The sequence below is a fragment of the Magnolia sinica genome, chromosome 11, assembly GCF_029962835.1.
Source record: "Magnolia sinica isolate HGM2019 chromosome 11, MsV1, whole genome shotgun sequence".
In the NCBI taxonomy this organism is placed as follows: domain Eukaryota; kingdom Viridiplantae; phylum Streptophyta; class Magnoliopsida; order Magnoliales; family Magnoliaceae; genus Magnolia; species Magnolia sinica.
The window spans coordinates 6988181-7000895 of record NC_080583.1 but is presented as its reverse complement, the minus strand read 5'-3'; the positions used below and the strand labels follow the sequence as shown (position 1 = coordinate 7000895).

The window sequence follows — 12715 nt, the reverse complement described above, 5'->3', positions numbered from 1 at the left end:
GATGTACGCAGAGATCGATTGTGATACCAGAGTGGTGACAGCCCGTGCACCTGAGGGCACGGCCTTTACTTTTCCAGTTCAGGTCAGTTTGCCCTGCTGCATGAATTGTTACGCTTCCTTACTGGAGAATGTTGATGGTCCGACACTGGGGAACACACCTATAGTCCGAGATTTCACGGATGTGTTCAAGACGATACCTGGATTACCTCCTCAGCGCGAGATCGATTTACCATCGACCTTGTGCCTGGCGCGACACCCATTTCCTTACCGATGTATCGCATGCCTCCATGTGAGATGGAGGAACTGAGGAGACAGATTGATGATCCGTTGGATGCAGGCTTCATGCGACCGAGTGTATTTCCTTGGGAAGCGCATGTGTTGTTCGTGAAGAAGAAAGATGGATCACTGCGATTGTATATTGATTATAGCAAGTTGAACCAAGTGACGATGAAGAACAAGTATCCTTTGCCCAGGATAGATGATCTGTTCGATCAGTTGAAAGGGGCACAGTATTTTTCAAAGATTGACTTACAGTCAGGGCATCACCAGTTGCGCGTCAGAGATGAGGACGTGCAGAAGACAGTGTTCAGAACCAGTTTTGGGCACTACGAGTTCCTTGTGATGTCGTTTGGACTCACAAAAGCACCCGCCGTGTTCATGGACCTAATGAACCGGGTGTTTCGGCCATATCTATTCCGATTCGTCATCGTATTTATAGATGACATCCTGATATACTCCAAGAGTCGAGAAGATCATGAGGAACATCTGCGAGTAGTCTTTGATACTCTCAGGAAGAACCAGTTGTTCGCTTAGTACAAAAAGTGTAACTTCTGGAAAGAAGAAGTGAAGTTCCTGGGACATGTGGTGTCCAAGGAAGGAATAGTTGTGGACCTTGCTATGGTGACCGCAGTTCAGGACTGGGAACAGCCCGGTTCGGTTACCGAAGTGAGGAGTTTTCTTGGCCTGGCAGGCTACTACCGTCGATTCATTAGAGACTTTTCCCAGATAGCCAGATCGTTGTCACAACTAACTCGGAAGGATCTTAAGTTTGCCTGGAATGAGAGGGCAGAAGCAGCTTTTCAGGAACTGAATGACAAGTTGACGTCCGCCCCTGTGCTAGTATTGCCAGAGCAAGGGGTCAAGTATACGATATACACCGACGCGTCTCGTGTTGGTTTGGGTTGTGTCCTTATGCAGAAGAACAAGGTGGTCACCTATGCATCACGACAGTTGAGGAAACACGAGGAAAACTACCCTACACACGACCTAGAGTTAACAACGGTCATCTTTGAATTAAAGCTCTGGAGACATTACCTGTATGGAGAGGAGTTTGAACTCTTTTGCGACAACAAGAGCCTCAGATACATATTCACACAGAGAGACTTAAATATGAGGCACCAGCGATGGATGGAAACTTTGAAAGACTTCAAGTTCGAGGTCTCCTACCATCCTGGCAAGGCCAACCTTGTGGCAGACGCGTTGAGCTACAAGGAGACTATAGCGTTTACGGCTCCGCTGATGATAGAGGAGTGGAATATGGTAGAATTTGTGCGAGACTTCGAGCAAAAGCTTACGGTAGAGGAGTCGTTCGAGAGCGTCGCACACATTCGAGTACAGCCACTCATCGATGACCGAATCATAGTGGCCCAGGGGGAGGATGAATGGTTGGTGAAGATGAGGAAACGAACTAGTGGCGATAAAGACTCGGAATAGAGAGTTGGTTCGGATGGGGGTTTACGTTATTATTTCCGCCTATACGTCCCAAGTCTTCATGACTTGAGAAAGGAAGTTCTCGAAGCTGCTCACAATTCAAGGATGGCGATGCATCCTGGTAGTACGAAGATGTATCAAGATATGAAGCGCTCGTATTGGTGGGACAACATGAAGGCCCACATAGTAGATTATGTGTCCAAATGTCTCACGTGCCAGCAGGTCAAGGCCAAATATCGCCGACCTCCTGGTTTACTTCAGCCCATGCCCATATCTAAATGGAAATGGGATTTTATTTCTATGGACTTCATTTCAGGGTTGTCAAAGACGAGGAAGGGACATGACTCCATTTGGGTGATCGTGGACCAATTGACGAAATCGGCTCATTTTCTCCCTATTAGAGTCTCAAACTCAGCAGACAATTTGGCCAAGCTGTACATCAAGGAGATAGTGTGTCTGCATGGAGTTCCTATGGAGATCGTGTCGGACCGAGACACGCGATTCACATCTTCTGGACTCGTATCCAGGAAGTAATGGGTGTGAAACTGAAGTTCAGTACCGCGTTCCACCCACAGACTGACAGGCAGACGGAACAGGTAAATCAGGTGTTGGAAGATATGTTGCGAGCTTGTGTGCTTGATTTCAAGGACAGTTGGGATGATTATCTTCCTTATGCTGAGTTCGCCTATAACAACAGCTTTCAGGCGAGTATTGGCATGGCTCCCTACGAAGCACTGTATGGGCGTCCGTATAGAGCACGGCATTGCTAGGCAGAGGTTGGCGAGAAGAGTTTGATTGACCCAGAGTTAGTGCAGGCGACCTCAGAGAAGATCAACATAATTAGACGTCGACTCCTAGCAGCACAGAGCAGACAGAAGAGTTACGCCGATACGAGGCGGCGACCGCTAGAGTTTGAAGTTGGGGACTACATATTCCTAAAAGTCTCTCCAATGGAGTCCTCCAGTTTGGAAAGAAAGGAAAACTCACGCCGAGATTTATAGGCCCATTCCAAATACTAGATCGAGTGGGTGTGGTAGCGTACCGCCTTGCTTTGCCCACACCACTCGTAGGCATACACAATGTATTTCATGTATCGATGCTGAAGAAATACGTTCCTGACCCTTCCCACATTATCAAATGGGAGCAGGTACAGTTGAGTGAGGATGCTACTTATGTACTGCGACCGACGCGTATCCTAGATAGGAAGGAACAGGTGTTGTGCAGTAAGGTTATCCCGCTTGTGAAGGTACTGTGGACACATCACACTGAGGAAGAGGCTACTTGGGAAACAGAAGCCGAGGTCCGAAAGAACTACCCTCAGATTCTCGAGTACGAAAAGGTACTAATTTCAAGGACGAAATTTTTCTTTAAGGGGGGTAGATTGTAACGTCTCGAAAAAATCTGTACAAAGACCCGAGTACCACCTCAGGCAGAAATCATTAAAGATCAAATTCTTTAGAAATTAGACGAAAATTAATTAAGTACTAAACTGAATTGATCGGTGAATTAGCTCGAATCACTTTCTATACGAACTGCAAGACCCAAAACCATTAGAATCGTTAATCCGACATTACCTAGAAACCTAGGATCAATCTCAAAACCCAGTTGCTCTCAGGAGCACACTGAAACTCCGTATTGGACCTGAACCGCGCGTCGAAAATCCGATTACCACGAAACTATACGATTATGACCTCCTTACTGGGCTTGACAACCATCTCAGAAATCAATTCCAAATAGTATCCAAAAACACACAACTTGAGCCCGGAGCGAAGTGTGAGAGAAACGCAAATATCTTTAGAAAATGAACTCAAACTTAAGTGATTTGGGCCGTTCACTTGCAGGCCAAATATAAGGTTTCAGACCATTAGATTCTGACCCAACTACACCCTCGGATCAGGGAAATTTCCCTACACATGTCAGTGCACTTATGGCCCTGATCGAGTGGCGATGACCGTTGAACCGAAACTAGTCCTCCGCAGTCAATCTACTAATCCGATCGGACCGAAAACTTAACCTCACATAGATCCATTGTCAGGGAACTTTCACCGGACCGTATGCAGGAAATGGACCTCCAGATGAGCTCCGTTGGCCCGAAACAGCCACTCTTTGGCTATAATCTAAGTATACTATGGCCCCGGGGCCATTAACATCAGTTCTGGGCCTATATAAGGGCCTTAACCCACCCCTCTCATTCCATACGAATTCCCTAAACCCTAGGAGAGAGAATAGAGAAAAGAGAAGGAAAGAGTGAAGAGAAGTGAGAGAAAGTGAGGGATAGTTGCCGGGATTCGACCCCATCGCTCCACGTGCCGAATCATCCTACCTGTATCGCTATACCGGCGATTTCGACTCCGTTCTTGGGTAAGAAATCATAATCCTAATTTGTGTTAGGTATCCAAATAGAGCAAATGATGAAATAGCTAACCCATTTCATGTTATAGGTTGCTGTTGTGTCATAGACAAAGACATAATGTTCAAACTGAGTACGATACGAGTTTACCGACGAAAGGTGCGGACTATAAACGTTTGGGTTATGGTTTTCAAGACTTTCAATGTCAGTTAATGATTTATGACTGACTTGATTGCTATTACATATACTTAGATGCGATATTTTCCGCATATTACATATATATATGAACTATGTTGAAAATTAATGCATTCCATGTGTTTGTTGAAATGTTTGTATGAATATAGAATTATGATTTGTGCTTGCCATGATTGTTGTTTGGGAATACATGATTGTTGTACGTGTGGCAACTCTCTTGTGAAAGGACTTGCTATAATATACGTTATAACTAATTTATTACATGTATGTTGATATGTGTAGTCTAAGTGTTTGATAAAATGCCCAAATGAGAAAATGCTTGTTGAAATATATTTAATAAGGGTGTTGAGATAGGATTCTCAATTACCTTATCTATAGCTACAGTTTCCTTCATATAACCTAACTTACTACTATGTAATTTATAGATAAAATGCCTATGTATAATAACATGTGCACTATGCGTTTGTTGAAATGCTCAAATGAGATTTATGTTTAATTTGGTTGTCACATGCTGATTGGACTATCACATTTGTATGCCTATTGTGTTTGAATATGATTGGGACTAGTACGTAGTCCAGGCAATCAGTAACGGCTTACGATCAGTGGCCGAACTAATTTCGCCACGACGGATACGTTCAGTGAATCCGAGTCGTACGCTGATTATCGACAGTGGTTAGGCCACGAGGAGTGCGTATGCACTCCATGTCGATCAATTCAATGTGTGCTCGTACCAGTCAAGCTTGTCAAGCAACCCAATTGGCCTAATGTATGTTTACCATGTATGGACACTACTGTTTGAATCTAAGGTACCACTTACCATTGAAAAACCCGTTTAACCTTGGTACCACGATCCGCTAAGACTCATGAGTCGGCCTACGATCAGGTGACGAGCCTCTCGTAGTAACCTCGAGTATGAATTAAGCCTACGCTGAGGTGACGAGCCTCCCGTAGTGACTTATAGTGTAAACTCGTGAACTTGCCTATCGTATGTGATTAACTAGGATTGACGACCCTAGATGGATCATTGTTTGGGTAAATGATATAAAGGGAGGTACCTTAGCTTCCCAAACCTGCTGTATGAATAGGTCTAATTACAAACGTGGCTAATCACGCACATGCACAGCATTGCATGTGCCTTTGGCGTTGGAGTTGAGCACAGCGGGAGTGTTGCATGCGCGACCGTGAGATGATGTCGCAGAGGGAGTGTAGGCGAGGGCATACATCATTATCGCATCCCATCCTTGCATTAACCAGAGTACTTAGGAATGCTTGTTGTATTGCTTTATCATTACTGCTTGACTGAATTGATAACATGTTAACCTTTACCTTATAGCTCCACTGAGTTGATCACTCACTTCCACTCTGGGACGGTGTTTTAAAACACCAACCAGACTCTGTTTTAGTTTCAGGTGATGTCGAGGCTTACAAGGCGAAGTCTGACTTCTATGACGACAAGGACTTCTCCTACCTGCAACTCTCTGGCAGGTCTATGTAGACCTTGAGTTGCATCACCGGGGCTACAAGGATATGGATTAGATGACATTACACTTTATCATTTTGTATATTTTGAAACTAATCATGTAATTATTTAACCTGGTAACATGTTCACACTATGGAGACTTACAACAACTTATGTGTTTTATATATCTATCACAGTCTTCCGCTTGCGTAATCTAATTATCTCTGAAGTATGATATGTTGATCTAGGGTAATCTCATTCATGTTTAATGTACTAATATGGACAACATTTAATCATCATTATCTATGTTGCATAAGTGATGCGTTGAAACTCGGGAGTCGAGCTTCTGTTCGACCCCCAATTTTCAGGGCGTTACACTCTTGCCTTAAACTTGACCTTGACGGCCCATAGACTACGAAGAAGACCCACTGAAAACCCGATGAGACTTCTTAAAACTACGGAGACAGAGAGAAATGCCCCATCCAACAGTCTTCCTTACTCCATAAATTAGAATTCCATATAACCAAAATCCCTCTTACTGATCCATTTGCATCTAGTGCTTCCCATTCCTTTGGTTGCCCCCACCACCATGAGTTCACTGTACCCTGATCTATACTTTGCAGTTTTGTGTCTTGAAACACTGCCATTTGAATTTTGTATCTCTTACACATGTCCTGCATCTAGGCTTTTTTTTTTTTTTGCAGACACCCCTAACGTTCCAAACTTCCAACTAATTCTTTATTGAGGCCCTACTAATCCCTTGTTCCCCCTTGTTGTGATGCCCGCAGGCTCCTCCACCTCACTAACACTTCCATATTCTAATCGCTGCCTTGATTAATTGAAACACTAAAAGAGTGTCTTTTAGGGAGATGAAATGACATAAATGTCCTTTTCTATTTATCTTCTAAGAAGCAGTGAAGTCGAGCATCGTTAGGACCACTTTTGGTGTTTGTATGAGTGACATCCAACCCATCCAGCAGGAACACCCCACGATGATGATCATACAAACCAAAGATCTGGCTGATCCAATGATCAGGTGGGCTACACCATTAAAAAACAATCTACACCACCCAAAGACCTCCTAATACATGTGCAGCCCACCTGATGATAGGATCACCTAATTTTTTGTTCGTCTAATCATCATGGTGGGGTACACATGTTGGAATGGTTGGATGAAATATACACATCATGTGGACCCCACAAGCTTGACTTCACTTTTTAGGGAAGAAAATACAAAGGACAAGGGCTTTCAGCTTTTTCCCCTTTCAAAAAGCACTTCTTCGGTCTTTTTTTTAGTCCAGGCATTGTTTGGTCAAATCAGACTGCTTAAGAAATTTTGCAGTAATAAAACCAAAGAAATATATGACCACACATCTCACCCACACTATTGATATAAGTCATGACAATTAAGGAAATCGATCACTAACACTGGTGAACCATTGACCAGATTCACATTTCAGAAAGTAGCAAAAAACAGAAAGAAGAAAGAATCAGTCAGAGAAAAAGCAGGATAAGCCAGCAGTAGCACCGTACAAATACTCCAATCATTGATTCCCTAAATCAAATAATAAGACAAGTTCTGGCACCAAATAGCTTCTTTTAATTATTTAGCACCTTAGTAGCTTCAAGCAGCATAAACAAAAATGCATAGCATAAAAATGAGGAATACCTTTCATTAGTGCAGTGAGCTTTTGCATCCCTCCGTAGTAGCTAAAAACTCTGCAGTTGTGCATTGAACGGGTTATTATTGTCAAAGCATCCAAGACATGCAACCCTTCGGCACCAATATTCAAGGTCATGGATGACCCAGCTAGGTCTGGAACAGATTGTGCTGCAATGTTTTTTATTAAATTAACATAAACTTCAGCTGCTGTTAAATGACTCAGTAAGGTTATCATCAATGAAAATTTGGAAGCAAAAGAAGGCAGGACAAAAGAAAGATGGGAGTGATCCTTGAGAATAAAAAGAAATATTTACTGGAAGGCAGACACTCTAGATGAAAATGCATTACACCCACTCAACCCGGGAGGCGATGCAGCACATACTATATCAAATTTGTCATGGAAGAAATTAAAATTTTAATAAACTAGCTTCAAACTTGAATACCAAGAGACATGGTAAATCTATCAAAGCGTGGGTGAGTGGAGCAAGGTATGTGTGTGAGGTATGTCTAAGGCTTCGGGCATCCACCTTTGATCAATCCACAATGTTTGATTCATTGATCCAACTATAACTCAATTGAAATCAAATAAAGATCTATTTCACTCGGAAGATGAAACTATTAAACGAATTGCATCATTCCATAAAATAGAGATCTTAACCGATTGAGCTAACAATTAAGGACTCGTTAATTAATCGTAGGGAATTCCAAGCATCCACTATGCCCGGAGTCGACAATGGATAAAGGAATTTTATAGATCAATAACTTTGCCAAAATAAGTCAATTAATGAAGATCATAAAATCAAATGTATAATTCAAAAGATATGAATCTTTGATTGATTGATCCGCCTGTGAAGAACTCGTCAATCGATCGCAGGGAATTCCAAGCATCCACTGTACCCAAAGTCTACAATGGATCAAGGGATTTTACAGATCAATAACTTTACCTCATCATAACTAGCTACTTGATTTGCAGGGAATTCCAAGCATCCACTATACCCGGAGTCGACAATGGATCAAGGGATTTTGCAAATCAATCGCTCTTACCAAGATAGATATTCGAATCAATCAAACAAAACTTCCAACATTCAAACCACCATTATTTAATCAAGATGAACCAAACCTTGCAAATTCACCAAAGGCCTCGCCCTTAGCCTTAACTAGGAGCTTAGCCAACAATTACACTATGGAAGACTAACTCAAGAAAAAAAAAAAAATCTAAACTACAAAAGAAAGAAAAAAAGAGAACAAAAGAGAAGAGGGAGAATGGATTGTGGGATGGAATGGGATGATTGAATGAGTGCAAGGGCACCCCTTTATATAGGAAACAAGAGAGAGAAAGAGAGAGAGAGAAAGGGCCTCTTGCACATGTGAGGGATGAAAGATTCCTTGCAAGCCCTACACATGTGTGAGCAATGGAAAAAGACCTCGATTCTTGGTTATAGCTGGAATCATGCAAGTGGCGCATTCTTTTGCTCGGGACTAGCAAAATGCTAGTTGGGGGTGTGATAAGTGCTCAATTTTGTATAATTATCCCTAGTTATTAAGAGCACCATCATTATTTTTCTAATTAATTAGTCCTCATTAGATGAATTTTCACTGTGCAGGAGATTATTGGAGGTTGAAGATGATACGAGCCTTTCACGACATTTAAAGGTGGGCATGAGGTAAGAAACATTAAAGATGTGATGAAGGCTTTTGGATGAAGATGGCTTGGATTGTCAGGTTCAAGAGGGAGTCTAGCTGTTGGGGTGTTTTCATGAAGGTGAAGACGTGAAGTACAGCAGAGATTTTCAGTCAGCGGGTGGTGGGAGACTCACCTCCTTTGCTTCACCCTTGTGGAAGCAAATAAGCTTATTGCTCCCTATTGTTTCTGACTGCGCTCGCTGGTTAATCGGCCGTGGTGATTGTAGTTTCTGGGAGGTCGATTGGTCGGGCCTAAGGCCCCTCAATGCTTGGAGGTTGTAGCCACCACCTCCCAGTTACAATCAGCAACAGTTAAAGAGCTGATTGGTCCGAATGGCCTACATTCGCAAGCTGGTGTGCAGCATCTCCTCCCTCAGGAGGTGCTTGACCACATATCGAATGAGGGGATCTGTACATCTAGTACGGCGGATAAATGCATATGGATAGGTTCCTCTAAGGGTGAATTTGACGTCAGGTCTGCTTGGCAGCTTATCAGAATTGTCAGCGAGAAAGATTGGTCACGGTGGGTGTGGCACCCAAAGCTCCTGCTGAAGCTCTCTCCTTACTTGGAAGGTGATCCAAAGGGTTGTTTTGGTGGACGCAAGAATTCAAGACAAAGGGATCTGCATCGCTTCGAAATGCGCTTGTTGCACTTTATCTCAAATGTCATCCTCCCATATTGAGATGATTGATCACTTGTTCTCTCAAGGCAACAATGAAGGTATGGGACAGTTTTGGTTTGCTGTTTAATATCCACATCTGTTTCCACCTTGGCTGTCAATAGGGTCGTCAGATGGTGGGCAGCAACTGTAACTATTGACCGTTTCCTCCCCTTAAGGGGACTCATTTCCACTTTCACTTTTTGGGAACTCTGGATGGCTAGGAACATCACCTGTTTTGAAGGATCCCTGATGTGTGCGTCCAAGGTGATCTCTAGTGCCTATTGTTGGATCTACCTAATCAGCCCCTCCCTCCCACCTCCCAAGGGAGTGAAGTTGTCCAGGTCATAAGCGCTCAGAGCTTTGGGGGTTGATGGGTCAGCGTCCAATACGAGGCAAGTTAATTTGGTCAAGTGGGTCAAGCCTCAACCCGACTGAGTTAAGATAAATGCAGACGGTTTGGCAAAAGGGAACCCGAGCCCTTCCGCCGGGGGGGGTCTATAGAAATAGTTTGGGTGACCTTTGTTTGCCTTTTCCTCGGGTCACAACTTTGGATCTAATACCCGGGCTGAGATTAGGGCCGGGCTTGAGGGTCTCTCTCTGTGTGCGAATCTCAACTTCACCAAGATGGAGGTAGCAAGTGACCAAGGTGTCCCGTATCAGTATCGGTTGGCGTAACGGTGCCCTCCGAAACCGATACGGATACGGGGGCGTAACGGCGATACGAAGGCGTAACGGCCCGTAACGGCGCAATTTTTTTTTTTGCCAAAAAAATATGAAAAAATATTGATTAAATCCAGAATATTCTAAGCATTCCAAATATACATTCATTTATAAATTGGAACATGTTTATGGTGGTGTAACGGTCCACTCTTTGGTAAGAAGTTGTATCGGACTGTCTGATTAATTTTTTAACTAGGTAACTTGAATTTGACTACAAAATTTATATATTTAATTTTTTTAAATATGTAATTTATATACTTAACAACTTGATATCATTTCTCCCAATAGTTCTTTAAAAAAAAATGAAATTAAATTCAGGTAGATGGCATTACCAATTTGGGGCTGACTTGGAGGACCAATCTATTCTCCAAATCAGCCTCAAATTCATGTTATTTATTGTCATTATCCCACTTATAAATTAGTGGACATTTATTGGATAGTGAATCATAAAATAAAATATAAAAAAAATCAAAAGGCCCTATTTTAAAAAATAAAAGCTTACAAATTAACAATTAAAACTATTCAAATAATTTGATTTTGGCATTGTGAGTTAGCAATTGCAGTCCATAATTTAATTGTCAAATTTTAAGTTAATATATGTCTCGTGTACAATTTTTTAAGACTTGAATTAGGAGGGACTCAGATGTAAAGTGCAGCACACGTGTCAAAGTTTTTTGGGCCCCACCTGTGATGAATGTGTTATATCCACAACGTCCATTCATTTTGCTAAATAATTTTAGGGCATGAGCCCAAAAATGAGGCACATCTAAAGCTAAGGTGGATTGCACCATAAAAAATAATATTAATTAAATGTTCACCGTTAAAAATTTATTGGGGGCTAAAAAAGTTTTAGATCAAGTTGACTTGTGTGTTTTCCCTTCATCCACATCAATGTGACCCAATTAATCGGTTAGATTGAAAATAAGCATTACAGTGGACTTTAAGAAAATTTTAATGGTGAGCATTCTATAACCACTTTTTCCTATGGTGTGGTCCACCTAAGATTTGGATATTACTAATTTTTTGAATCCTGACTTAAAATGACGTGGCAAAATGGATGGACGATATGGATAAAAAATATACATCATAGTGGGGCCCACTCGGGTCTAATCAGATTGGATGGAGAACAAACGTTACTATGCGCCTACGAATAACCGTGAAAATCATTATCTCTGTTGCTATTTTTGGTGTGGTCCAGATGATCTCTGGATATAATTCATTTTTTGGGTGGTGCTCTAAAATGATCTCTGAAAATAGATGAACGGTGTAGATGTAATAAATACATCACTGTGGAGCCCATATAACTTTGATCTCCTTTGAACCGTTCGTACAACTCGGAGCTTGAGGAGTGTCAGCGCTCGTCTTTGCGTGACACGTACTTACGTGACACGTACCTACAGCAGTATTAAAAAAAAAAAAATGGGGAGAGAGGGAAACGAAAAGAAAAAAAGAGGGAAAGAAGAGAAGAAAAAAAGAGGGAAAGGGGGAAAGAAGAGATTGAGAGAGAGAGAGAGAGGAAGAAGAACAAGAAGAACAAGAAGACGCAGCCGCAGCTGCTCGAGAAGAAGAAGAAGAAGAAAGAGAAGAAGAAGAAAAGAAAGGAAAAAAAGGTACGTTTTTTTTTTTTTTTTTGTTTTTTTTTTTTTTTAGGGCCCGTCACAGCCGTTACGGGTCCGTAACGGCCCCGTAACGGCCATTACGGTCACAGAATTCCGTAACGGCCGTTTCGACCCCGTATCGCGTAACGGGTCCCACCGTTACCGTTACGTATCGGCCGTTACGGCCAATACGTAACCGATTTGGGATACCCTGCGAGTGACTCTAAGTCAATGGTGAGAGTCCTCTCAAAGTAGTCTCCTTTTTTGTGGTTCTTGTGGTATTGGCGGGCCAAGATCGAGTCTCTCAGGTGTAAGATGGAAGTCAACATCTCTCATACCCCTAGGGAGGCTAACTCCATAGCAGATAGTCTGGCTCGATGGGGAAGTGACGCTCAGGTGCATCGAGAGTTCCGCTCGTCGGCAGAGCTGCCCCCTATCATTAGGGGGCTCTTGTTCCTGGATAAAGTGGGGTTGGGTAGCCTGAGGGAGGGCAAGTTTTGTTTGGTTTCATGATAAGCGGACCTGCGTCCTCTTTATCTGTGGGTCCACCCGAATTTAGCTTGTATAGTTGTCTTTTTCTTAAATGAAATCAAGGCTTTCTTGAGGGGGGAAAAAGCCCAAAGGAGATCTGGATCAAGCATGTTGGTGATCCTGAAGAAAATCGAGCCATGAAGA

At 42.5% G+C, this 12715-nt stretch overlaps 1 protein-coding gene across 5 annotated transcripts in view; it reads right to left on the bottom strand.

Annotated features, from left to right (window-relative positions):
• LOC131218702 (BEACH domain-containing protein B) overlaps positions 1–12715 on the bottom strand; it is a 115381-nt gene that overhangs the window by 83999 nt on the left and 18667 nt on the right. For all 5 annotated transcript variants that reach the window (XM_058213413.1, XM_058213411.1, XM_058213409.1 and 2 more), the window contains exon 5: positions 7384–7545. In XM_058213413.1, coding sequence (XP_058069396.1) covers positions 7384–7545 — 162 coding nt within the window. The remainder of the gene's footprint in view (positions 1–7383; positions 7546–12715) is intronic.